Source organism: Aotus nancymaae, unplaced genomic scaffold, assembly GCF_030222135.1.
Source record: "Aotus nancymaae isolate 86718 unplaced genomic scaffold, 86718_ANA_hifiasm-v0.15.2.pri h1tg000063l, whole genome shotgun sequence".
Classification (NCBI taxonomy): Eukaryota; Metazoa; Chordata; class Mammalia; order Primates; family Aotidae; genus Aotus; species Aotus nancymaae.
The window spans coordinates 392147-418589 of record NW_026988477.1 but is presented as its reverse complement, the minus strand read 5'-3'; the positions used below and the strand labels follow the sequence as shown (position 1 = coordinate 418589).

Genomic DNA, 26443 nt, shown 5'->3' with positions numbered 1-26443 from the left:
GACACAAGAACAAACGCTGTACGATTTGAGCGATAGAAGCACCTGGAGTGTCAGGCTGAGAGAGACAGAAAGTAGACTGGAGATGACCTGGGGCTGGGGGGTCACTGCTTGATGATTGCAGAGCTTTGTTTTGGGGGAATGAAAAGTTCTGGAAATAGTCGTGATGGTTGCACGACGTTGTGAATGTGTTGACTGCCACGAAACTGTGTGCTTCAAAATGCTTAAAATGGCAAATTTTATTACGTATTACCATAACAGAAACGTTAAATTCCAACAAAAAAGTGATCACACTCATAGTAATTCAACTCCTGCCTCATATCACATTAAACTTTCACTATTTTCTGTTATTAATATTATTCTGTAAAACATCCCTTAAATGGCTGTATTGATTTATGATACAATTTTTTACTTTTAGTCAAATTTGTATATTTAATAGTTCTTATTTTCAATTTTTATTTTTATTTTTTAATTTTTGTTTTCAAGACGAAGTCTCGCTGTGTCGCCAGGCTGGAGTGCAGTGGCGCAATCTAAGTTCACCGCAACCTCCGCCTCCCGGGTTCAAGCAGTTCTCCTGCCTCAGCCTCCCTACCAGTAGGTTGGACTACAGGGCACGCCGCCACAGCCAGCTGATTTTCGTACTTTTAGTAGAGATGGGGTTTCACCATGTTGGCCAGGATGGTCTTGGTCTCTTGACCTTGTGATCTGCCCTCCTTGGCCTCCCAAAGTGCCGGGATTGCAGATGTGAGCCACCACACCCAGCCTTCAATTTTTATTATAAACCATGCTTCAGTAAATGTTTGTGTAAATATTTGCACATTTGGCTTCTTTAGGACAGATTTCTGGCTGTAGGAGTGCTAGATCAAAACAGATAAACATTTGGCCAGGTTCAGTGGCTTGCTTCTGTAATGCTAATGCTTTGGGAGGCTGAGGCAGAAGGATGGCTTGAGGTGAGGAGTTTGAGATCAGCCTGGACAACACAGTGAGACCCCATCTTTGTAAGAAATAAAATATTAGCTGGGCATGGTGGCCCTTGCCTGTAATCATAGCCCCTTGGGAGGCTGAGGCAGGAGCATCGTTTGAGCCCAGGAGTTTGAGGCTACAGTGAGTTGTATTGGCGCCACCGCACTCCCGCCTGGGTGACAGAGTGAGACCCCCATCTCAAAGAAAAAAAAAAGCTAGAGAAAAGCAGCACATAACGTCTGGACAGACATCAGGAAATATTACTGATTTCTCATCTGAAACCACGGAGGCAGTTTTTATTGTGCTGAAAGAAGCAAAGCCCAAAATATGAGCCCAGAACCCTGTATCCAGTAGAAGTGTTCTTCAGAGAGTGAGGGTGAAATGAGACATGTTCAGGTAAAAGAACACAAAAGGCAGATACGTTTGCTTGGAATCCTGAAGCTTTCGAGAGGAAAACTTGGCCCTTTGGGAATGAAGGAGGAGCACCAGATGGGAGACATGAAGACTTTTTTCTTATTTAAATTTCCTAAAATGCAAGAGGTCATTTAAACTAAAACAATATCATAAAGTAGAGATTATACACGTTTAGAAGCACAGCAAGTCTGCACTCAATACTGTTGATAGGTCCTTAGAAAATGTGACTTCTTGAAGCAGTGACGCCAGTTCACAGACTGATTGATCTAAACAAGAGTGAAGTTCTTATACCGTATTTCTGATCACAGAAACATCAGCAAACTTCTAAATCTAGACCAAAGTATTTCTTTCTTTTCTTTTTTTCGAGAGTCGTCTCACTCTGTCACCCAGGCTGTAGTACAGTGGTGCGATCTTGGCTCACTGCCACCTCCGCCTCCTGGGTTGAATTAATTATCTGCCTCAGCCTCCGGAGTAGCTGAGATTACAGGTGCCTGCCTCCACGCTCGGCTAATTTTTGTGTTTTTAGTAGAGATGGGGTTTCACCGTCCTGGCCAGGCTGGTCTTGAACTCCTAACCCCACGATCTGCCCACCTCAGCCTCCCAAAGTGCTTACAGTCTTGAGCCACTGTGCCCGGCCAAGACCAAAGTATTTCTAATATTAAACACTGAAATACATGTGAGCGGTTCGGACATTTAAGAAAGATTAATACAAACAAATAAGGTAAGTATTTACCCAGTTATTCCAGGTCAGGGTTGTGAGTGGACAGAGCCTATGCTGGCAACTTAGGTCAACTGGCGGGAAGCAGCCTGGGCCAGGATGCCACCCCATCGCAGGGCATGCGCACGCGCGCACACACACACTCACAGTCTCAGACTGGGACGGCGTAGACACGCCAATTCATCTAAACGCTGGGCTTTGGGATGTGAGGGAAATTCAGGCGCCCAGAGAAAACCCACACAGACGTGGGGAGGACCTGCAGACGCCACAGACAGCGGCCCCGGCTGGGAATGGCTTTTGTTTGTTTTTACCTCATCGGTGTTGTAACAGAACAGCACTCAGTGAAACAGTGTTATTTGAAGGCCGGCTGTGAAATGCCGGATAATAAGTACCCAAAGGAGGACGGAGTGACAGTGGAAGCACACTGCTGTGAAAGTATTTTATTGTGGGAGGTGGTAAAATGTTATCTAAGAAGACAGTACAGGTGAATATTATAATCCCTGGAGAAAGTACCAAGAAAATAAAACAAATACAGCTTTACGGGAAAAGAAAAGTAGAGGAAGTAAATTGTAAAACTGAAAAACCGTGCAGCTAAAATGCAGGGGAAAAACCAGACGGCATGAATAGAAAACAGATAGCAGAGTGACGGCCCCAAACCTCACCCTGTCAGTGATTACACCGCAGACTCACTCTCTTAAAAGGCCAAAGTTTGATGGCATAGATGGCGGGAACCAGCTGTGTCCTGCGGTGCTCCTGCTTCAAACACAGGACGCCAGCCAGGCTGGAGAAGCGTGCACATGGTGAGCATGAGAATCCAATGAGAGGCAAGTTATGAAGCCCGGAAGGCCACAGGGAGGCCGCCTTTGTGAATCCAGCACGGGAAGCATTTCTTAAGACACAAAAAAGATGAAGAAAGTTAAGCGCATTAAAATGTAAGAATTTCTGTTCAACAGAGGTCACAAAGGACACGAACAGGCAGTCTCAAAACTGTGGGAAGATTTCACAGCACATGAGCAAAAGATTAATATCCAAAAATAGAACTACAAATAAGATAAAACCACACAGAAAAATGGGCAAAGAACGTAAACTTGGAGTTCCCAGAAGAGGAAATACGTACGTATGACCTAGAAGAAGCAAGTGAAAAACCAGGACTAAGGGACCGTCTTATAGTCACTGAAATCTGCACAGTGTCACGGGTGGAAAAGACGGGCAAGGGCCGCGCAAGGAGCAGCAGGCGGGGTCCTCACTGTTGGGGTGCAGGCGGGGTCGTCACTGCTGGGGTGCAGGGTCCTCACTGCTGGGGTGCAGGCTCGGGGGCTGTGGCAGCCGGGGTCCTCACTGCTGGGGTGCAGGGTCCTCACTGCTGGGGTGCAGGGTCCTCACTGCTGGGGTGCAGGGTCCTCACTGCTGGGGTGCAGGCTCGGGGGCTGTGGCAGGCAGGATCCTCACTGCTGGGGTGCAGGCTCGGGGGCTGTGGCAGGCAGGGTCCTCACTGCTGGGGTGCAGGCTCGGGGGCTGTGGCAGGCGGGGTCCTCACTGCTGGGGTGCAGGCTCGGGGGCTGTGGCAGGCGGGGTCCTCACTGCTGGGGTGCAGGCTCGGGGGCTGTGGCAGGCGGGGTCCTCACTGCTGGGGTGGGCGTGGAGGCTGCAGGCCGCCCAAGCAGGTCTGTGATGTGTTTCCAGATGATATACACTGTAATTTGGATAATTTAAAAGGGTGTAAAACTATCATTTATGGATATAGATAGTAAAGATACCAAGAGATTCATGGGAACAAGAAGTAATGAATTCAGGTTAGTGATTACCTCTGGACAGGAGGCAGGAAAAGAAACCAGACAGGCTCTGTGTGGGGTGTCCCTTAGGTAGGCATGGGCTCCAGTGTCTTGAACTTTTGTTTGTGTGCCTGCAGACCTCACAGCTAGTGGCTGTCACTGAACCCAGCAGAAGCCTTTCCTTACCTGCAGCCCCGCTCTGCCCGGGGTGCCCAGGGTATCTGTCAGGTGTACCTGCTTGTGCCCTGGATGTTGCGGCAGTCTTCCAGCAGTCGGGGAATCATTAGCTGCCTATTCCAGCGATTCAAGACACTTGAAAATTAAGGCAGACCTTTAACAACCATACATGTTCTTGTAGTCTTAATAATTACAATTCCGAACACCAGTCGCTTAGGAACTGGGCGTGCAGGCTTTCCTGGAGGAAGATGAGTGTGCTGATTAGCACCGGCCGATGGACGTGTTAAACTCCAGGACCGCAGCACTGACCGTGGACATAAGGGGAGGACGGTCATGAAGGAACATTGCGACACAGAGACAGGAGCAGGGGAGCAAAGCACACAGCTGAAGGGAGAAAGTGGTGGACTGTGTCTGTGAGCCTGTGCAGGACGCGCGGGCAGGAGGAGCCCCGTGCGGGACGCGCGGGTGGCGCTGGCTCCCCGCCTCTCTTGGAGCCAGACCCTGGGTCTGCGTCTGACCTCCAGCCTCACATGTCTTTTTTTTGCTTTGAGATGCTTTGGTCGGTGTGATCTATTTAGTCTCCTCAGGGAAAGAGAGCTGAAAGGAAATGAGGAGGTGCTCCCAAGCTAAGCACGGTGGCTCACACCTGTAATCGCAGCACTGTAATCCCAGCTATGGTGCCTGTGACTCCCAGATCGAGGTGGCACGATTGCTTGGGGCCAAGAGTTCAAAAATAGCCTGGGCAGTATAGCAAGACCCTGTCTCTAGAAAAGAAAAACATATATTAGGTAGGCATTGCACACCTATACTCCCAGCTACTTGGGAGCCGGGGAATCGGAGGCCGCAGTGAGCGATGATGCTCCACTGCACTCCAGCCTGGGTGATACGGCAAGACCCCATCTCAAAAAGGAGAAGAAGAAAAAAAAGATGTGCCCAGCAGCAAAGGAAGCAAGAGACGGGCAGAGCCTGTGGTGTTGTGTGGGTGCTGCAGGGAGGGCCTGGCCCACTTCGTGTTCCTGCTTCTTGCCATCGTTGATTTTAGGTTCTGTGGTACATGGACAGCCATTACGGAATCATTCACACTGTCCTCACTGTGCTGGGGGCCGACTGCTCATGGGGCTGCCGGGCTGCACACGGCTTGGATCTCAGCTGTTCCCTTGGGAAGAGGCCCCACTGCCTCAGCCTGGGTTTCCTTGTCCTTCTGCTGGATAGTCCCACACCCCCTTGGTGGGTAAGGGTTCTCCTTGATCCTGCACTCAGGGCTGGCACGTCAGAATCACAAGTGTGGACTCCTTGAGTCAGTAGCATTTCTGTTGCAGGACGCAGAGGGCTCCACGTGTTTGCACCTGGCTGCCAAGAAAGGCCACTACGAGGTGGTCCAGTACCTGCTTTCAAATGGACAGATGGACGTCAACTGCCAGGTACAGCCACCTCTCCCTAAGCCCACCTGGCGGACTGGCCAGGGAAAGCCACTGTTCTCTCCTACACTTCCTGGTCCCACCCTGTTCTCCACAGCATCCTATTCCACACACAGGGCCAGCTCCAGCCCTCCACAGCGTCCTCTTCCACACACAGGGCCAGCTCCAGCCGTCCACGGTGTCCTCTTCCACACACAGGGCCAGCTCCAGCCCTCCACGGCGTCCTCTTCCACACAGAGCCAGCTCCAGCCCTCCATGGCGTCCTCTTCCACACACACGGCCAGCTCCAGCCATCTACAGCGTCCTCTTCCACACACACGGCCAGCTCCAGCCCTCCACGGCGTCCTCTTCCACACACAGGGCCAGCTCCAGCCGTCCACGGCGTCCTCTTCCACACACAGGGCCAGCTCCAGCCGTCCACGGCGTCCTCTTCCACACACAGGGCCAGCTCCAGCCGTCCACGGCATCCTCTTCCACACACAGCCAGCTCCAGCCGTCCACGGCGTCCTCTTCCACACACAGGGCCAGCTCCAGCCGTCCACGGCGTCCTCTTCCACACACAGGGCCAGCTCCAGCCGTCCACGGCGTCCTCTTCCACACACAGCCAGCCCAACCCTCCACGGCATCCTCTTCCACACACAGGGCCAGCTCCAGCCCTCCACGGCGTCCTCTTCCACACACAGCCAGCTCCAGCCCTCCATGGCGTCCTCTTCCACACACAGGGCCAGCTCCAGCCCTCCACGGCGTCCTCTTCCACACACAGCCAGCTCCAGCCCTCCACGGCGTCCTCTTCCACACACAGGGCCAGCTCCAGCCGTCCACGGCGTCCTCTTCCACACACAGGGCCAGCTCCAGCCGTCCACGGCGTCCTCTTCCACACACAGGGCCAGCTCCAGCCGTCCACGGCGTCCTCTTCCACACACAGGGCCAGCTCCAGCCGTCCACGGCGTCCTCTTCCACACACAGGGCCAGCTCCAGCCGTCCACGGCGTCCTCTTCCACACACAGCCAGCCCAGCCCTCCACGGCGTCCTCTTCCACACACAGGGCCAGCTCCAGCCCTCCACGGCGTCCTCTTCCACACACAGGGCCAGCTCCAGCCCTCCACGGCGTCCTCTTCCACACAGCCAGCTCCAGCCCTCCACGGCGTCCTCTTCCACACACAGGGCCAGCTCCAGCCCTCCAGGGCGTCCTCTTCCACACACAGCCAGCTCCAGCCGTCCACGGCGTCCTCTTCCACACACAGCCAGCTCCAGCCCTCCACGGCGTCCTCTTCCACACACAGGGCCAGCTCCAGCCATCCACGGCGTCCTCTTCCACACACAGGGCCAGCTCCAGCCGTCCACGGCGTCCTCTTCCACACACAGGGCCAGCTCCAGCCGTCCACGGCGTCCTCTTCCACACACAGGGCCAGCTCCAGCCGTCCACGGCGTCCTCTTCCACACACAGGGCCAGCTCCAGCCGTCCACGGCGTCCTCTTCCACACACAGGGCCAGCTCCAGCCCTCCACGGCGTCCTCTTCCACACACAGCCAGCTCCAGCCCTCCACGGCGTCCTCTTCCACACACACGGCCAGCTCCAGCCCTCCACGGCATCCTCTTCCACACACAGGGCCAGCTCCAGCCGTCCACGGCATCCTCTTCCACACACAGCCAGCTCCAGCCCTCCACGGCGTCCTCTTCCACACACAGGGCCAGCTCCAGCCCTCCACGGCGTCCTCTTCCACACACAGGGCCAGCTCCAGCCCTCCACGGCGTCCTCTTCCACACACAGGGCCAGCTCCAGCCGTCCACGGCGTCCTCTTCCACACACAGGGCCAGCTCCAGCCGTCCACGGCGTCCTCTTCCACACACAGGGCCAGCTCCAGCCCTCCACGGCGTCCTCTTCCACACACAGCCAGCTCCAGCCGTCCACGGCGTCCTCTTCCACACACAGCCAGCTCCAGCCCTCCACGGCGTCCTCTTCCACACACAGGGCCAGCTCCAGCCGTCCACGGCGTCCTCTTCCACACACAGGGCCAGCTCCAGCCGTCCACGGCGTCCTCTTCCACACACAGGGCCAGCCCAGCCCTCCACGGCATCCTCTTCCACACACAGGGCCAGCTCCAGCCGTCCACGGCATCCTCTTCCACACAGCCAGCTCCAGCCCTCCACGGCGTCCTCTTCCACACACAGCCAGCTCCAGCCGTCCACGGCGTCCTCTTCCACACAGCCAGCTCCAGCCGTCCACGGCGTCCTCTTCCACACACAGGGCCAGCTCCAGCCCTCCACGGCATCCTCTTCCACACACAGCCAGCTCCAGCCGTCCACGGCGTCCTCTTCCACACACAGGGCCAGCTCCAGCCCTCCACGGCGTCCTCTTCCACACACACGGCCAGCTCCAGCCCTCCACGGCATCCTCTTCCACACACAGGGCCAGCTCCAGCCGTCCACGGCGTCCTCTTCCACACACACGGCCAGCTCCCGCCGTCCACGGCGTCCTCTTCCACACACAGGGCCAGCTCCAGCCCTCCACGGCGTCCTCTTCCACACACACGGCCAGCTCCCGCCATCCACGGCGTCCTCTTCCACACACAGGGCCAGCTCCAGCCCTCCACGGCGTCCTCTTCCACACACAGCCAGCTCCAGCCGTCCACGGCATCCTCTTCCACACACAGGGCCAGCTCCAGCCCTCCACGGCGTCCTCTTCCACACACAGGGCCAGCTCCAGCCCTCCACGGCGTCCTCTTCCACACACAGGGCCAGCTCCAGCCCTCCACGGCGTCCTCTTCCACACACAGGGCCAGCTCCAGCCGTCCACGGCGTCCTCTTCCACACACAGCCAGCCCAGCCCTCCACCCGCCTGTCCATCTCCTGCCAGCAGTTCACAGCTGCTGCTCTGATGGGGTTCCTGGCTCTCCTGCGTGGAGCGACCATGGGAGCCTGAAGGAGGCGCAGAACCTGCCACGGCCCAGGCTTCCCTCCAGCCAGGGCCGCCTGTGCGCTCCGGGTCAGTCCTGGGCTTACGAGGTGCCATTAGGCTCGGTGCACGCCGCCGTGTCGGTGCTGCCCGCCTGGGAGGGCGCAAAGCTGACAGTGTGGCAGGGGCCCGGTAGGGTGGCTGGGCCTGGCGCAGTCCCGGTTCTGCCTTTGTGCCGCACTCACGGAGCTCCCTGGGGCTGTGCTCTGAGGAACTGTGGCCTCTGGGAGCCGCACTGCAGGTCTTGAGTGAGACGCTGCACTCAGTCCGTCCGGCCTCGCTGCACGGGACCTGGAGGTGCAGAGTCCTCTCGCTCTGGGGGTTGCCAGTCTCTGGGGCGACGACAGCTTTGTTCTCTTCCCTGGCAGGATGATGGAGGCTGGACGCCCATGATTTGGGCCACAGAGTACAAACACGTGGACCTCGTGAAGCTGCTGCTGTCCAAGGGCTCCGACATCAACATCCGGGACAACGTGAGTTTCTCACACCCTCCCCGAGCAGCGTCCCGGAGGGGCGGGGCCTCCTCCTCTGGAAGGTTCTTTTTTCAAAAGCAGAACCCTAGCGCCTGGTGGCGCTGTTGACCTCTTCTTCTGGGCAGTGTCGCCCAGCGTGTGCCCGGGAGGTCGTGTGCTGGATGCAGATGGAGGGCGTGAGGTCCCAGCAGAGGCCACCGTCGCGGGTCTGCGGGTTCCTCGGGGCCCTCCTGCTTTCTCTCGGGCCCTGGCCTGGGCCTGAGGCTGCTGACCTCGTGTGGGTGCCACAGCACCTCTGGCTCTCCCATCGTTTTTTTAGATGGAGTCTCGCTCCGTCACCCAGGCTAAGAGTGCAGTGGCGCAATCTTGACTCACTGCAACCTCTGCCTTCTGGGTTCAAGTGATTCTCATGCCTCCGCCCCCCGGGTAGCTGGGATTGCAGGTGTGTGCCACTGTGCCCAGCTAATTTTTGGTTTTTTTTTTGATTTTTGAGATAGAGTCTCACTCTGTTGCCAGGGCTGTAACGCAATGGCTTGATCTCAGCTCACTGCAACCTCCACCTCCTGGGTTCAAGGGATTCTCCTGCCTCAGCCTCTCAAGTAGCTGGGATTACAGACGCCCGCCACCATGCCCAGATAATTTTTGTAGTTTTAGTAGAGACGAGGTTTTGCCATGTTGGTCAGGCTGGTATTGAGCTCTGGACCTCAGATACTCCACCTGCCTCAGTCTCTCAAAGGCTGGGATTACAGGCATGAGCCACCGTGCCCGGCCTCTGGCTCCCTCTTTGAAGCAAAGGAAAGGCAAGTGAAGAGCTGATGATACCGTTGTTTTCCAGGCTGTGACTGAGGATGCTACGGGGATAGCTAGGGCGAGGGCTCCCTCGCTGCGGCGCGTGGAGCTGCGTCTGCCTTCACAGAGGGCTCCAAAAGGCGTAAATGCGAGGGCCAGCCGCAAATAAGCTCTTTAAACTGATAATAAGAAAGGTTTGACACAGAATAAGATGATTTCTAAAAGCACACTGTTAAGTGTGGAATGTGCTGAAGCCTGGCGTCTGAGGAGGGAGGGTTGACATTGCCTCTCAAAGCCTGAGAATGGCGTGGGCACAGGCACTTGCCATTCATTACTGGCAGCGGGGTGCGGGGAGGTCTGCGTTTGGAACCCTGTCCTGCATGTGAGCAGATCCTGCCTCCCACATAGAAACCGAGACCGCTGGCTGTGGGTGCCTGCTGCCTTCCTGCAGGTACACAGGCCTCTTCGGGGCGGCTGGTCCTGGGCTGCGGTGCCTCCTCTGTGGGCTGCAGGGGCTTCTGTGGCTATACTGGGGGGTTTCTACCTCATTCCACCAGAATGAGGGGGGGTTAGGACAATGGCACCACGGTGAGAAGAGCCCTGAGTTGGCGGAAGGCCGTGGCGGGTACCTTGGAGGAAGAGAGGAGGGAAGCGAAGGCAGAGGACGAGGCAGAGGCCACCCCCAGGTGGGGCCGCCTTACCACCGCCCCTGGAGACTGAGTGGTGGGGAAGTTGGCACTGGTGTGGCTGGTCGGCCTCTGTGCCTGGGCAGCTTGTAGCCTGTCCAGGTGTCAGAGCCGTTAGCTCTCCAATGCTGGTGGCTGTTCCCCTGGAATGGAGGAATCGATTAGATTTCCAGTTTGTGATTTATACAACAAAACACTTCATTAATTTAACCCCTTTATTGCTGTATAGTAGGCAAACTGCATATACTCAAAAGCATACACTTGGGTGAATTTTCCCCCGGAAGCCATCGCTGCTGTCAGAAGGTGAGCCCGGTCCCCCCTCATGCCCAGAGGCTCCTCCACACTTCATGGCTGTGCCCAGCCCACCCCAGCCACCCACTGCTGGGCTTTCTGTTGGCTGTGGACTGCTCTGCGTGTCTCGGTTTTATAGAAAAAGGCTGTCGCTGTGTGTGGCTTTCCCTTGCGTCTTTAAGCCCAGATCCCCCTTTTCATCACCTGAAGTGCCCGTCGTGTGCCTGTGTGCGTTTGTTTACCCGTCACCTGGCAGTGGACATGTAGGTGTTTCTGATTTTTGGCTGTTTCTGATAGAGACGCTGTGAACACTCAAGCCTTCATTTATCTTTATTAAATTCCTAGTTCGTATGATAGGTAGGTGTTTAACATTTTCAGAGACCACCAGTAGCCGGGCATGGTGATACACACCTGTGGTCCCAGCTACTTGGGAGGCTCAGCCCAGGAGGTCAGGGCTGCAGTGAGCTGAGATTGCATCACTGCATCCCAGCCTGGATGACAGAGTGAGACTCTATCTCAAAAAAAAACAAAAAAAAAAACTGCCAAACTGCTTTCCAAGTGATTGTACCATCTCTAGTGTATGAGTGTGCGTTCATCTGTTCTCACACTGCTATCAGGGTTCGACCTAAGACTGTGTAATTTATAAACTAGAGCTTTAATTGACTCACAGTTCAGCATGACTGGGGGCCCTCAAGAAACTTGACAATCACGGCAGAAGGTGAAGGAGAAGCAAGGCACATCTTACATGGTGGCAGGAGAGAGAGACTGAGGGGGTCAAACCACACGTTAAAACCAGCTCTGGTGAGAACTCACTCATGTGAGAACAGCATGCGGGACCCACCGCCATAATCCAATCAGGTTCCTCCCTTGACATGTGGGGATTACAATTCAAGAAGAGATTTGGGTGGGGACACAGAGCCAGCCCGTTTCCGAGAGTCCTGGTTCCTCCGCATCCTTCCCAACTCTTAGTATCGTTAGTCTTTAAATTTTGCCCATTTTACTAGGTGTGTAGTGATGTCTTGTTGTGATTTTAGTTTTCAGTCATTTCATTTTCATTTCTCTAATGACTGTTGATGTTAAGCCCATCCATGCATCTTCTTTAATGAAGGGTCTGTTCAAATCTTTTTCTTGTTTATTATTGGGTGTTTTTTTTAATTCTGGAGTTTTAAGAGTATGTTCTGGATACAAGTCCTTTGTCAGAGGTATGCCTTACAGATCCGTCTTTGGAAGTACAGAATTTTAAAAGCTTTTATAAAGTTTGGTTTATCAACTTTTTTTTTTTTCTTTTTTTACTGGATCCTGCTTTTGGCATTCTGTTTAAGAAATCATTCCTAATCCGAGAACCCCTTTGGAATGTCTTTACGTTCTCCCACATTGTCTTATAAGAGTTTTATGGTTTGGGGGTTTACATTTAGGTCTGTGTTTTATTATGGTCCATTTTTGTATGTGGTGTGAGGTACGGATTAAACCTCTTTTTCTTTCATTTCTTTGTTGTTTTTGTTTGTTTGTTTTTAGACGGAGTCTCACTCTGTAGCCAGACTGAAGTGCAGTGGTGCGACCTCAGCTCAGTGCAACCTCTGCCTCCCAGGTTCAAGCGATTCTCCTGTCTCGGCCTCCCGAGTAGCTGGAACTACAGATGCGTGCCACTGCACCCAGCTAATTTTTGTATTTTTAGTAGAGATGGGGTTTCGCCATGTTGGCCAGGATGGTCTCAAACTCCTGACCTCATGATCTGCCCACCTCAGCCTCCCAAAGTGCTGGGATTACAGGCATGAGCCACCACACCTGGCCTTCTTTTCTTTTCTTTTTTTTTTTTCACTTGTAGATGTCTGGTTCAGTGCCATTTGTTGAGAAAACCATTCTTTCTCCATATAATTGATTTTGTACCTTTGCCACAAGTCCGCCTGTGTGTGTGTCAGTCATCCATGTGTCAGTTGTCTGCATGTGTCAGTTGTTCACCTGTGTGGATCTGTCATCTGTGTGAGTCCGTCGTCTGCATGTGTCAGTCATCCAAGTGTGTCAGTCTTCCACGTCAGTCATCTACGTGTCTGTGTGTGTCAGTCCGCATCTGTGACTCAGTCATCCACTTGTCAGTCTTCCACATTAGTCGTCTGTGTGCATGTCAGTCGCCCACATGTCAGCCATCTGCATGTGTGAGTTGGTAATCTGCATGTGTATCAGTCGTCTACGTGCCAGTCATCCACATGTGAGTCGGTCATCTATGTGTGTGTCAGTCATCCACATGTGTGAGTCAGTCATCTGCATGTGTGTGTCAGTCCACATGTGAGTTGGTCATCTGCATTTGTGTGAGTGTATCATCCACATATGAGAGTCAGTCATTCATGTGTGTGTTGGTCTGTGTGTGTTGGTTGTCCACGTGTGTGAGTCAGTCATCCATGTGTGAGTCAGTCATCTGCATGTGTGTGTCAGTCCACATGTGAGTTGGTCATCTGCATTTGTGTGAGTGTATCATCCACATATGAGAGTCAGTCGTTCATGTGTGTGCTGGTCTGTGTGTGTTGGTTGTCCACGTGTGTGAGTCAGTCATCCATGTGTGAGTCAGTCATCTGCATGTGTGTGTCAGTCCACATGTGAGTTGGTCATCTGCATTTGTGTGAGTGTATCATCCACATATGAGAGTCAGTCATTCATGTGTGTGCTGGTCTGTGTGTGTTGGTTGTCCACGTGTGTGAGTCAGTCATCCATGTGTGAGTCAGTCATCTGCATGTGTGTGTCAGTCCACATGTGAGTTGGTCATCTGCATTTGTGTGAGTGTATCATCCACATATGAGAGTCAGTCATTCATGTGTGTGCTGGTCTGTGTGTGTTGGTTGTCCACGTGTGTGAGTCAGTCATCCATGTGTGAGTCAGTCCCCCACGTGTCAGTTGTCCGCATGTGTTGGTCATCCACATGTGAGTCAGTTGTGTGCATCTGTGTCAGTCATCTGCATGTGTCTGAGTCAGTTGCCCATGTGTCAGTCCATGTGGGTGTCAGTCATCCACATGTGTGAATTGGTCATCCACGTGTGTGTGTCAGTCGTCCGCATGTGAGAGTCGGTCATCCACGTGTCAGTTGCCCGCATGTGAATCGGCTGTCTGTGTGTCAGTCATCCACACGTGCATCAGTCATCCGCATGTGTGAGTTGGGTGTGTGTCAGTCATCTGCATGCGAGAGTCAGTTGTCCGCACTTGTGTGAGCCAGTTGTTCACGTGTGAGAGTCAGTTGTCCACATCTGTGTAAAGCCAGTTGTCTGTATGTGTGTGAGTCAGTTGCCCACGTGTGTGAGTCAGCTCCAGGGCCCTCTCTTCTGATGCGCTGATCTGCGTATCTGCCTTTCGGCAACTACTGTCGTTGATTGATACAGCTTTACAGGAGTCTTGCAGAATCATCTTTCCACTCCCAGGCTTGCTGCTACTCTCCCACGCTTTACCTGTACGTATGTTCTCAACACTGTAATAGCCAGATGGTTCTTCTGTTCAAACAGTCAGTGGTTTTGTTTTTTTTGCTTTTGGAAACAGAGGCTCACTCTGTTGCCCAGGCTGGAGTGCAGTGATGTGATCTCAGCTCGCTGCGACCTCCTCCTTTCTGGTTCAAGTGATTCTCCTGCCTTGGCCTCTCAAGTAGCTGGGATTACAGGCGTGTGCCACCGTGCCCAGCTAATTTTTTGTGATTTTAGTAGAGACGGGATTTCACCATGTTGGCCAGGCTGGTCTTGAACTCCCGACCTCAGGTGATCCTCCCGCCTCGGCCCCACATCGTGCTGGGAATGAACCACCGCGCCTGGCCAAGTAGGCTCCTGCCATCCCCATCCCCGTCCTCCCAGGCTTCTCCACCTTGGTGGACTCGTGCTCCCAATGTTGCTTCCCTTCCACCAGCCTCACTCCTTCATCTTCCCTGTGGTGTTGATTTGCTTGTGATGACCTCTTACAGTTTTTTTTTTTTTTTGAGACAGAGTTTTGATATTTCCCTCAGCCAAGGATGCAGTGGCACAGTCTCAGCTCATTACAATCTCCTTCTTCCAGTTGCAAGCGATTCTCCTGCCTCAGCCTCCCAAGTAGCTGAGATTACAGGCGCCGGCCACTGTACCCAGCTAATTTTTGTATTTTGAGTAGAGACAGGGTTTCACCATATTGGCCAGGGTGGTCTCGAACTCCTGACCTCATGATCCACCCAGCTTGGTGCTGGGATTACAGGCGTGAGCCACCGCACCCGGCCTACAGCTCTTTAATACCTGGAACGTCCTTATTTAGCCTTCATTTTTGAAAGATATTTTTAGAATTCTGGATGCATAATGATTTCCCCAGTGCTTTAAACGGCGGCTTCCTTGGGTCCTCACCTGCAGTGTTTGCAGTGAGAAATCCACCATCACCACGCAGTTGTTTCTCTGTGTATAACGTGTCTTTTTTATATGGCTGCTTTTAGAATTGCTTTCTTTATATAACTCTTGGTTTTAGCAATTTGATTTTCCTCTAAGCCTTAGTTTGTCTGTAAAGCATTTGATTATTGATTGCCTTGGTATTATTGTGTGTGTGCACTTAGGGTTCATTGAGCTTCTTGGATCTGTGGATTTAGGGTTTTTGACAAATTCAGAAAATTTTCAGTCATTATTCCTTCAAACATGTTTTCTGTTCATCACCCTTACAGTATTCCAGCTGTGCATGTCGGAGACTGCTCTGAGTGGTTCCACAGCTCACTGGTGCTCTTTTCAATTTTTAAACATTATTTTTTCACTCTGTCGGTTTAGCAGGTTTTTATTGACATGTCTTCTGATTCACTAACACTTTCTTCTGCAAATGATGCTGTCAACCCAGCCAGTGTGTTTATATTCCAGGCACTGTAGCTTTCAACTCTAAAAGTTCGGATGGCGTGTTTTAAACATTTCCTAACATGTTTGTACTTGACTTTTGAACCTGTAGGATACAGTTATACCAAAGGCTTTATTTACTTACATTTTTTTTTGACACAGGGGTCTCGCTCTGTCACCCAGGCTAGAGTGCAGTGGCACAATCTTGGCTCACTGCAACCTCCACCTCCTGGGTTCAAGCGATTGTCCTGCCTCAGCCTCCCAAGTAGCTGGGATTACAGGGTCCTGTCACCACACCTGGCTAAGTTTTGTATTTTTAGTAGAGATGAGGTTTCACCATGTTGGCCAGGCTGGTCTCGAACTCCTGACCTCGGGTGATCCACCTGCTTCAGCCTCCTAAAGTGCTGGGATTACAGGCGTGAGCCACCGCGCCCGGCCGACCAGTGGCTTTAATGACCTTGTTTGCTGATCCAGCATCTGCGTCAGAGCTGGGTTTTTGGATTGACCGGGCTTTTCTCCCCGTTGTGGGTAAGTTTCCTGCTTCTTTGCGTGTCTGGTAACCTGTAGCCGATGCCAGACGTGGTGAGTTTTGCCTTGCAGGGTGCTGAGGACTCTTCTTCCTGTGAATGCTCTTGAACTGTGTTCTGGAACTCAACTGAGTCGCTTGAAGTCATCTAATCGTGTTGGATTTTGCTTTTCAGGTTTCTTAGGTGGGTCTGGAGCCACTGAGGCAGGTCACTCCACTGTCCTCCAGCCCACAGCCTGTGGCCGGAGAGTGTGGCCTGCCTGCTGTGGGGAAAGGCCCTGGCTTTCAGTGCGCCTTCTCACAGGCTGTGGCTGCTGGCACCTTGCTGGATGTCCAGGTGGAATGCACGGATCTCCGGAACCTCTCTCGGAGCTCTGTTTCCTGTCTGAGCATCCAGGGGCCCTGCCTGGCTCCCTCCCGCACCAGGGCTGGAGCTCCCCAGGCAGTGGCTGGGCTGCTGTGGGCTCCCTCACGGGTTCCGTCTCTCAGGGGCACGGTCCTTCCCTGCCTGGTCTGGTGTCTTGACAGCCATGGTCACAGGTTTTGACTCTTGTTTTACGCTTCTGGTTCTTTGAGGTGGGAGGGTAGTAAATGTGTTCTGGTCTATCTCACCCCATCGTTTCCGGAGTGCAGGTGCTCACCAGGTGTAGGCCAGGCTTGTCCTAACTCTGTAGGCCTCAGAAAGGCTGGACGTTTGAACAGTCCAGGGTGGAAGGATCTTAGGTAAACTGGAAGCTCTCAAACATTTAATTCTGGGGCGGCGTGAGGTGGCAGATCACTTGAGTTCAGGAGTTTGAGACCAGCCTGGGCAACATGGCGAAACACCATCTCTACTAAAAATACAAAAAAATTAGCTAGGTCTGGTAGCACGTGCCTGTAATCCCAGCTACTGGGGAGGCTGAGCATGAGCATCACTTGAACCCCGGAGGCAGAGGTTGCAGTGAACCGAAATCGTGCCAGCTACACTCCAGCCTGGGCGACAGAGTGAGTGTCTCTAAAGAAAAATAAAAAATGTAATTCTGGTTATAAAATCATAAATCATTCTGATAAAGGAAAAAGAAAAGAGGCCCCTAAGCAGGCGGTATTTTGTTGAGGGAGCTCTGAAATGTACGGAAGAGGAAATCCAGAAACAAAGGCCGAGGATGGAAGAGAGAGCCCCAGAGCAGCGCAGGCTCTTGAGGACGTCCACTGAGGCGCACAGAGGGTGGAAGAGAGAGCCCAGAGCAGCGCAGGCTCGTGAGGACGTCCACCGAGGCGCACAAGGGAGTTTGCTTTAGTTCCTGTTTAGAAGTCAGGGGAACAGCGAGGCCTGTGCCCGGGGCTGCCAGCTGTTTGTGGATGAAGATAACAGTTTTGCTTTTATCTTCATGTTCATTGAGCTGGAAGCATTGATTGCGCCCCTGGTGTGGAGTTGGGAGGGAGACTGTGGAGAGCACTGGGTGTCACAGAAGAGCCCTTGTCCTTCTCTAGGGGGTGAGACCCCACGGACCTGCAGGACCAGTCCCTGGGATGTGGCCAAGGCCCTGCAGGACCTCGGTGGGAGGGGCAGAGCTCCAGTGGAACCCGATCCGCCGGGAAGCAGAGCCTGTGTGGAGGAGACCTCATCCATGTAGGGGTCTGCCTTGGGCCCCGAGCCTCCTCAGCCTCCACAGCAAAGCAGACAGGCAGGCAGGGCTTGGTTTATGGCGTCTGTGAAGATCACTAACGATTACCAAGGGGAAGGAGGCTGCAGGCAGCCGGCCCAGACACAGCAAAGCTGAACCCACTTCAGGAGTGTGAAATGCTCATGACCTCTAACCCAGCAGTCCTGCCTCTGAGCGGACATCCTTGAGAAATAACATAGAGAAAGACAAGCACTAGAAACTTGCTGGCATTGTGCTCCAGAAATACACCAACAGAAGTTAACAAGTGTGGAGGAAGAAAGGGCTGCAGCCCGGTGGCCGTCCCTGATCCGTACAGAGGCGGGCCTGATGCCGCCCGGCGTGGAAGGCGCTCCTCGGGGGGTGCCAACCTGGGGGAGCCCCTGGTGACGATGGAGGGTCAAGGACAGACAGGCGTCAGGGGCAGGAGATGGCGGGGGTGTTCCTCATTCCACTTACTGCTGTTTTATCCCTGGGTGATAAAAGTTACGGATCCTTCATTGTCCTGATTTATATTCTTAGCTGCCTGGGGGAGGTGAACATTTTCTCGTTTCTGTTTACTGTTCGTCTTTTTCTTATGTAAGTTTTTTCTTTTCATATCCTTTACACACATTTTTTTCAGAATGACAGTGTTCTAATTTACTGTGTAATTATAAATTACCTATATTTTACATGTGGCACAAATATTTCTCCAAATTTTGTTTTATTTAAAACAGGCCTTTTTGAAAGTAAATTTTTTTTTAAATTGAGACGGAGTTTTGCTCATGTTGCCCAGGCTGGAGTGCAATGGCGCGATCTCGGCTCACTCTAGTTACCTGTGTTTTTACTCTCCATTTTTCTCTTTTCCTTCATAATAGTCAGTGATTCATTTTTTACTCATTTCCTTTCTGTTTAGACTTTTTTTTTTTGAGAAGGAGTCTTAACTCTGTCTCCCAGGCTGGAGTGCAGTGGTGCAACCTCGGCTCACTGCAACCTCCACCTCCCAGGTTCCGGCAATTCTGCCTCAGCCTCCCCAGTAGCTGGGACTATAGGCACGTGCCACCACGCCCAGCTAATTTTTTGTATTTTTAGTAGAGACCGGGTTTCACCATGTTGGCCAGGCTGGTCTTGAATTCCTGACCTCAGGTGATCTGCCCACCTCAGCCTCCCAAAGCGCTCAGATTACAGGCATGAGCTACTGTGCCTGGCCCAAAAATTTAATTTAATCAAATTTGCACATCTTTTTTCAAATCTTTGAAAAGCATTGTCCTGTCCTATCACTATACCCGTGTTTGGAAATGAATATAATTTTTAAAAATGGATGAAAGAAAAGTGCCTTCAAGTGCTAATGTGTTGAGTTTAGGTTGGTATAATTCTGGATGACCTTTTCCCTATTTTTACAATATTCTCTACTGTGATTGTGTTACTTTCGCAATCATGTTATTTTTACAGTGACAAAGCAAAAGCTGGGTTCCTATGTGGTGGCTTGTGGCACCCTTTCCCTCAGACCCTTGCTGGGGGCGGCCACGCAGGCTGCAGAGCCTCTCCTCGGGTGCGAGGGCTGCAGCTGCCGTCGCCCGGCCCCAGCACTGTGAGCCGGCAGGAAGCCTGCACTGAGCTCTGGCTTGTGTCTCTGTTCAGGAGGAGAACATTTGCCTGCACTGGGCGGCATTCTCTGGCTGCGTGGACATAGCTGAGATCCTGCTGGCTGCCAAGTGTGACCTCCACGCCGTGAACATCCACGGAGACTCACCACTGCACATTGCTGCCCGGGAGAACCGCTACGACTGTGTCGTGTGAGTGTGGTGCTTCCCCTGGCTGGGGGCTGGCGGTGACCCGGGCGCCCAGAGAGATCCCTTGACGGTCATGTGTTCACACTAGACCTCGGTGGACACAGGCCTTCTGTTCCCTCGTGTGGAAGTGCACCCTTGCTGTTCTACGCTCAGAAAAGTGTCTTTCCCAGTCCATGTTTGAGATCAGCCGTGGTTTATTTCTGGGTTAGGGAGGATTGTCATGAAAAATTCCCACGTTCTTAGATCAGACATTGAGTCTCAAACCTGACACTCCTGACATGGGTGAGGGGTAGCATGGGAACAGCCCTGCTCCCAGCAGGGACCTGCCAGCTCAGAGGCCCTGAGAGGCTCAGGGTGCCTTCTGGGAGCAGCACTGCCTGCAGCCAGGGCTGGAGATGCTTGGGGCTCTGGCGCTTACTGCTCAGGGCCCTTTTAAAACTTGAGACCTTCAGCCGGCGGCGGTGGCTCACGCCTGTAATCCCAGCACTTTGGGAGGCCAAGCTGAGCGGATCACTTGAGGTCAGGAGTTTGAGACCAGCCTGGCCAACATGGTGAAACCTCATCTCTACTAAAAATACAAACATTAGCCAGGTGTGGTGGCTCGTGCCTGTAATCCCAGCTACTCCAGAGGCTGAGACAGGAGAATTGCTTGAGCCCGGAGGCAGAGATTGCAGTGAGTGGATATTGTGACAGTATACTCCAGCTTGGGCGACAGAGCGCGATTCTGTCTCAAAAAAACAAAAACAAAAAAGAAAAACCAAAAACCTTGAGACCTTGATCCCGTAAATCACCCACACTTGGGTTGTAGTCAGTGGCCTGGGATGGAGTCTTTGGCTGCTGGGGAAGGACAGGGAGCTGTGGGTGCTCCACGCACCAGCCTCCGGTGACAGGTCCCCACAAGTGGGGCTGTGCCCTCTCACATTTGGACCTCGTGATGGCTCAGCCAGGTTGGTCATCCGGTTGTGCAAAGCCCAGCCCCACGCACGGTGACTGCGGTCTCGACGCAGTGGGCAGGAGCGGGACTGAGAACCACTGACGCTGTGCGTGGCCCGTGCGTGGCCTTCCTCCCGCGGTGCCTCCCTTCTTGTCCTTGAGGGTACATTTGAATGAAAAAGCCAAGAAAAATCAAATGCCGCCCTGGTTTTTACACACTCTTCTGAAAAAACAGCCTGCTGGCTTTGACAGTGAACATGGGAGAGGAGTGAGGTCGAGCCCGTCTTTTTAGAGTCGTCGGTCAGCAGACTTGGTCAGGTTGTTTCCAGATGAACAGTGTGCTCTGTCTGTTTTTAGTGATGATAGCCATTTCATAAATCTCATCTTTGTGATCTTAAAATCAGCTTTAAATGTTTTGTGGGCTTACATTTTCCCTTTTAGCCTCTTTCTTTCTCGGGATTCAGATGTCACCTTAAAAAACAAGGAAGGGGAGACGCCCCTGCAGTGTGCGAGCCTCAACTCCCAGGTGTGGAGCGCTCTGCAGATGAGCAAGGCTCTGCAGGACTCGGCCCCCGACAGGCCCGCCCCCGTGGAGAGGACCGTGAGCAGGTGAGCCCCGGCCGGGACGGCTCTGTGGCAGATCGGCGGTCGGCAGGGCTTTGGGAGCTTGCGGTGAAAGCTTCTCCCCAGGCTGGAGTCCAGATTGCCAGGGCCAGGTGTTTGCCAGCCGCCCCACTGCACACGGCACCACGCCCTGGGCAGAGCACGTCAGCCTCCAGGTGACACCGGCCCTTCCGTGGCAGGGACATTGCTCGAGGCTACGAGCGCATCCCCATCCCCTGCGTCAACGCCGTGGATGGCGAGCCGTGCCCCAGCAACTATAAGTACGTCTCTCAGAACTGCGTGACGTCCCCCATGAACATCGACAGAAACATCACCCATCTGCAGGTGAGTGACGCGCACCCAGGGCTACTCAGGCCAGGGCACGGGACAAGCAGAGACTTCCTGAGCCTTGGGTCCTGGGTTCTTCTCACCACTCAGAGCAGGAGGGCTCCCGGAGGCTTCCCAGGAAGACCTCAGTCTCTCTGTAGTTGCCTCCCATGAGAGAGCTGGAAGGCAGGTGAAGGTTCTGTTGGGCACATTGCTCTTCCAAGGGTTCTCATCAACCCCAAAGCAGCGGCAAGCATCTCTGTGATGTTTTTGTAACCTCACACTCAGGGGCCCTGGTGCAGCCTCGTGCCCTGTGCGAGGGGAGCCCTTGCGAGGCTGCAGGACCACCTGTGTCCCTGCACCTCCTGTCCCCTGGAGGGATGGGCCCAGCACATGCTAGCTTCCCCAGCCTCTGAGCACATGGAGCCTGGTGCCCTCACTGCCTGCGCCTTCTTGGGCACTTTCTTTGTGGCTCTGCTTGTAGGCAGCTCCCCCCTCTTCCCAGGCCGGGCACCGCCCAGGGCCCTCTGCTCAGGGTGTGCAGGGCTCTGCGTTCTCCCCTTTCCCGTCAAGCATCTGGCCACAGATGCAGCCGACACCCAGCCCTTCACCCACCCCGTGTCACCCGCTGCTGTGTCGCTGCCCTGCCTGCCCCCGTCCCTCTGTTGGGATCCTCAGCCAGAGCCCCCTCCCGCGGGCATATGTCATGTTTCCTGGCAACTCGAGCATTCTCTCTGCCCTTCTCCCTAAGAGGCCACACACTCACGTGGTGTCTGAGAAGCACTTAGCAGATTCAGGGGTAGCTTTGAGAATTGTAAAGCGTAGTTGTGACCGGGAGGGAAGCGGAAGGCGGGCGCCCGCCGTCTGACAACACTGGGCGCCTCTCTTCTCAGTACTGCGTGTGCATCGACGACTGCTCCTCCAGCAACTGCATGTGCGGCCAGCTCAGCATGCGCTGCTGGTATGACAAGGTGAGGCGGCCTCGTGTGCGTGGGCTCAGGCGGTAAGTGCCGCTGGTCCGGCTCTGCAGAAACAGTGCAGGTGTCCGTGACTCCAGCCCTGTCACGGCAGCATTGGGAAGGCGTCGGAGGTGAGCTGGGTGTGGCAGACAGGGGAGGCACAGTAGGCGCCGGCACCCAAGTCGGGTCGTGAGCCGAGGACCTGGCCGCAGAGTCCCTTTTTGGCCGCCTGGATGGTGGCAGCGGCGGGCGGCCGGTCGGCCTGTTCTGCCCGGGAGGAGGTGCTGCTCGTGTTGTGTGTGTCTGGTGAGCTCTGCCTTGTGCTTGCTGAATGTGAGGGGTGTGGACAGGGAGGGTGCGGCTGTGCTGGGTGCAGGGAGCATCGCTGTGGGTGGGGAGGTTGGGGTGACACAGGCTTGGAAGTCTCTGGTGGGTGTTGGTGCTCAGAGGAGCCTGGGATAGGGGCCGCTGAAGAGATGGGAGTGGAGGGTGGCCCTGGGTAGTAGGGATGTGGTTCAGGGAAGGGCATCTAAGCAGAGGCAGAGGGTTCCTGGTCTCCCAAGCTCAGAGGTCACAGTAGGAGCAGAAGCCAGCATGGCCTGGGTGAAGAGACGCGAGCGGGGAGAGGCAGCAGGGGTCCCCTCCAGAAGCGGACGTTAGAGGAGGGGTGCCTGGGAGGGTGCAGTGTTTACCCATCTGAACGAGAGGCCCCGATGGGAGAAGGATTAGTGCCAGTGAGGGCTGTGGGGGTGGCAGGCTCAGAAAGCCGCCAGGCTCGTGTCTGAGTGGAGTCTTTTGGGGTGGAGTCCTGCTGAGGGGGTGAAGGAAGGAATGTCTTTCCCTACGTGGGTGTTGAAGTTTGACCGGAAACTGCCGTGTGTATGTCAGTTTGAGCCACACTAGGCACTTAGTAGAAATGGGTTGACGTCAGTTCAGTTGAAGCGGGAGTGACCTCTGCTGGGCCCTTGGGGCTCATCTGTCCGCAGGACGGCCGGCTCCTGCCGGAGTTCAACATGGCGGAGCCGCCCTTGATCTTCGAGTGCAACCACGCGTGCTCCTGCTGGAGGAACTGCCGAAACCGCGTCGTGCAGAATGGTCTCAGGTGAGAGGCAGCTTCCCGCACTCTGCCCGTGCGTGTATTCGCACGGAGCTCACCCCGATACACAGGAACCCCACGTGTTCGGATGCACACGTCTGTGTGTTTGCAGATAGGGCTGACAGTTTACCTCCGAGCCCTTTATCCTCGGGAAATGTCACTTGTGCCATAAATCACAAGTCATGATTCCACCAGCACAGACTTAGGCCTGAGAGAAGGAGCAGGTCGTTGGGTCATTTGAGCTCAAAGCAGAGGAATAGACTTGGCCGAGGAATGACCTTTGTTACCAAGTTCACGCGTACATTCTTCAACAGCTGAGGGCTGTCGTAGTTCCGTTTTAATACTCAAACGGTTCTCTAAATATTCTCTCTTCTCTGGGATTCTCTGACAGTGAGGTGGTGTCCTGGTGCTTCTCAGGCCGCATGGACTTGCTCTCCTGGGCTGCTCAGGATGCTTATGGAGTCAGGCTTGCCCACTGCCCTTCGCCGGCCGGGCTCGGTCCCCTGGCTGTCCAGCAGCCGCTCGGCTTTCCCCGGGTTCTGGTTTTGAGCATTCCTTTCACAAATGTGCCACAGATGTGAGACTGGGAAAGTCACAGCCCCTCTGAGTCATAAGGGAGAGCTCTGTCCCACACTTAAATTTAGCTGAACACAAATTTCTGTAGTATTGACTTTTTTGTAACTTCAGTAAACTCGGTCCATGCTGGAGGGTGGTCTCTGTCCTTGGTATGTTAGAAAGGCCCGGGGCTGAGGACGGACACACACGGGACTTGGTAGGAGACACATCACGGACAGGCAGACGCGGGACGCTAGACAGGCAGATGAGGCACGTGGTTCTGAGGGCTCCTCGGAGGCCCACATGCTGGGGCCGCCCAGCTGCCCTCCTCCCAGGCCTGCCCAGCCACCCTCCCCCAGCCCTGAGGAACCCCCCACTGCCACCTCCCCCCAGGCCCCTGGAGCCACCCTCCCCCCAGGTCCGCACAGCCACCCTCCCCTAGCCCTGAGGGGCCTGTGGGCTCATCGTCGGGAGCAGGCTGGGCTGCAGGTGTCACCACAGCCTGGTCCAGCTGTAGGCTTCTCCAGTGTTAGCACCTCTAACCCTCATAGTGCCTAGTGACTCAGGCCCAGCTCTGTCCCCATGTCACAGATGGGAACACCAAGGCACGGCCAGGACCAGTGACTTGCCAAGGTCGCGGGCTAGGGTGCCCCAGGCTGATTCCTGCGTTCTCGGCTTCCTGAGAGTGCTCTGTCTGTGAGGTGCCTGCAGCATCTAACGCTTCTGATAGAAAACCAGTTTTCCTTCTAGTTCAGTGACATGGCACCAGCTGACTTTTGCTGACCTTTGTGGCAAGTGGCTGGGGCTATGGGCTGGTCCACCACTACTCTCTCTGTTTTCCAGGGCAAGGCTGCAGCTCTACCGGACGCGGGACATGGGCTGGGGCGTGCGGTCCCTGCAGGACATCCCACTAGGCACCTTTGTCTGCGAGTGAGTGAGTCCCTGGGTCACCCCAAGTCTGGCAGTGGCATGTGTCATTTCTGGGACAGAGGCCCATCTGTATCTGCACTTCAAGAAGCCCCTCTGGGAGCGGGCACATCCCTGGCCTTCTGCCGCGTGGGGTGGGGACCGCGGAGACCCTGGCCCTGAGAACCGAGCTCCTGCTGCCCTGAGTCCTCTGCTGCTGCCCTTGACCAGCTCAGGATTGCGTTTAAGAAGACGTTGGCCAGCATGGGCAGTTATTTCCAGGGGAGGATCATTCTGCGTTCTCAGGTGCCGGACCGCAGACGCCGAGCTTTCAGTATCATCCTCCTCGGGAACCTCAGCAGAAACCCCCGTTCTGCCACAGGCACACGTCTCCAGACACAGTCCCTGCATGTCCTTCTGGGGCTCGTGGCGGTTCCTGTGTGTGCCCCGCCCCTTCCCCGTGGACACGGAGACTGGCTGTGCCTCTCCGTGGGCCGTGCTCGGTGCCTTCCAGGGCCTCACCTGAACGGCACCTCCCTCTGCAGGTACGTCGGGGAGCTGATTTCCGACTCAGAAGCTGATGTTCGGGAGGAAGATTCTTACCTCTTTGACCTCGACAATAAGGTAATGTGTTTTGCCGGGCTGGGGCCATGTAGAGCGTGCCATGAGCTGTAAAACCCGAATGCGTCTGTCCTGGTAGCGTCCGGACACAGGCCCCAGGCGCAGGCCAGTCTTAGCGTTGATCCAGATGAGAGCTCTTACTGCTGACAAGAATGGGCTTGCTGTAGGTCTGCTGAGCTCCACATTCGCGGCTCAGCAGACCTATAGCAAGCCCATTCCTGTCAGCAGTAACCTCCCGCTGACTCGGGAGGTCCCTGAGCCTGTGCAGCTGACTGACCCCTCTTGTGAGAGTAGGGCCTGAAACCCACCGGTGCAATCCTCCAAACCACAACTGTGTGTCTCGGGTTGGGGCCCAGCGGCCCCTGAGACGGCAGAGAGGCTAAGGAGGGTGCCGTGTACTTGACAGTGACTGAGCGAGGCAGCAGTGAGCCTCCCATTGAGCAGAGGTCTCACGTGTGCACAGAAATGCCCCCAGCCCACCCAGTCTCCACCACCCAGGTGCTGGAACCATGTGTGGGAGGCAGCAGGGTCCGCTCCAGGAGCCTGGCGTCGGGAGGTTTCTGAGGCTGGGGTGGGAGTGACTGACCCGTCCCCGCCCCCATGCTGCTTCACCGTAGCCCAGTTCCATCAGTGCTCTGGATTTCATCCATTGTCTATTTTAAAACCTCCTGAAACTTGCAGTCCCTGCGAGCAGGTGGGGAAATGAAGGTTTTCTCACCTCAAACACCAGCCACCAAGCCACGGAATAAATCTCATTCCTGCAGAATTGGGCACTAGGCAGCCGTCTTCATGGCAGTGGCCCCTGCGGACTGCCACCCCCAACCCTGGGCTCCGTCCCTGCAGCCGCCTTCTAAGGAGTGACTGTTGGTGAAATGATTTGTGTTCCATTGAAGAGAAACCAGGCTCTGGAAGGTCACAGTGTTCAGGCATCTCTCCCTGTGCAGCGGTGCCGAGCCCTCAAGGGCCAGCAGCCTGTGTGTGTGTGCAGAGTTGTGGGGGCTCCTCTCTGAGAGCTGCCTGTTCCAGCCTCGCCGTGGAGTGACTGC

The 26443-nt window shown here is 54.5% G+C and overlaps 1 protein-coding gene across 7 annotated transcripts in view; it reads left to right on the top strand.

Annotated features, from left to right (window-relative positions):
* The window catches only part of EHMT1 (euchromatic histone lysine methyltransferase 1), a 236509-nt gene that overhangs the window by 191543 nt on the left and 18523 nt on the right, over window positions 1-26443 (top strand). For all 7 annotated transcript variants that reach the window (XM_064366037.1, XM_064366036.1, XM_064366038.1 and 4 more), the window contains 9 exons: window positions 5361-5462; window positions 8784-8888; window positions 19246-19400; window positions 20772-20939; window positions 21134-21278; window positions 22154-22231; window positions 23206-23321; window positions 24714-24800; window positions 25322-25400. In XM_064366037.1, the coding sequence (XP_064222107.1) occupies window positions 5361-5462; window positions 8784-8888; window positions 19246-19400; window positions 20772-20939; window positions 21134-21278; window positions 22154-22231; window positions 23206-23321; window positions 24714-24800; window positions 25322-25400 (1035 nt within the window). The remainder of the gene's footprint in view (window positions 1-5360; window positions 5463-8783; window positions 8889-19245; window positions 19401-20771; window positions 20940-21133; window positions 21279-22153; window positions 22232-23205; window positions 23322-24713; window positions 24801-25321; window positions 25401-26443) is intronic.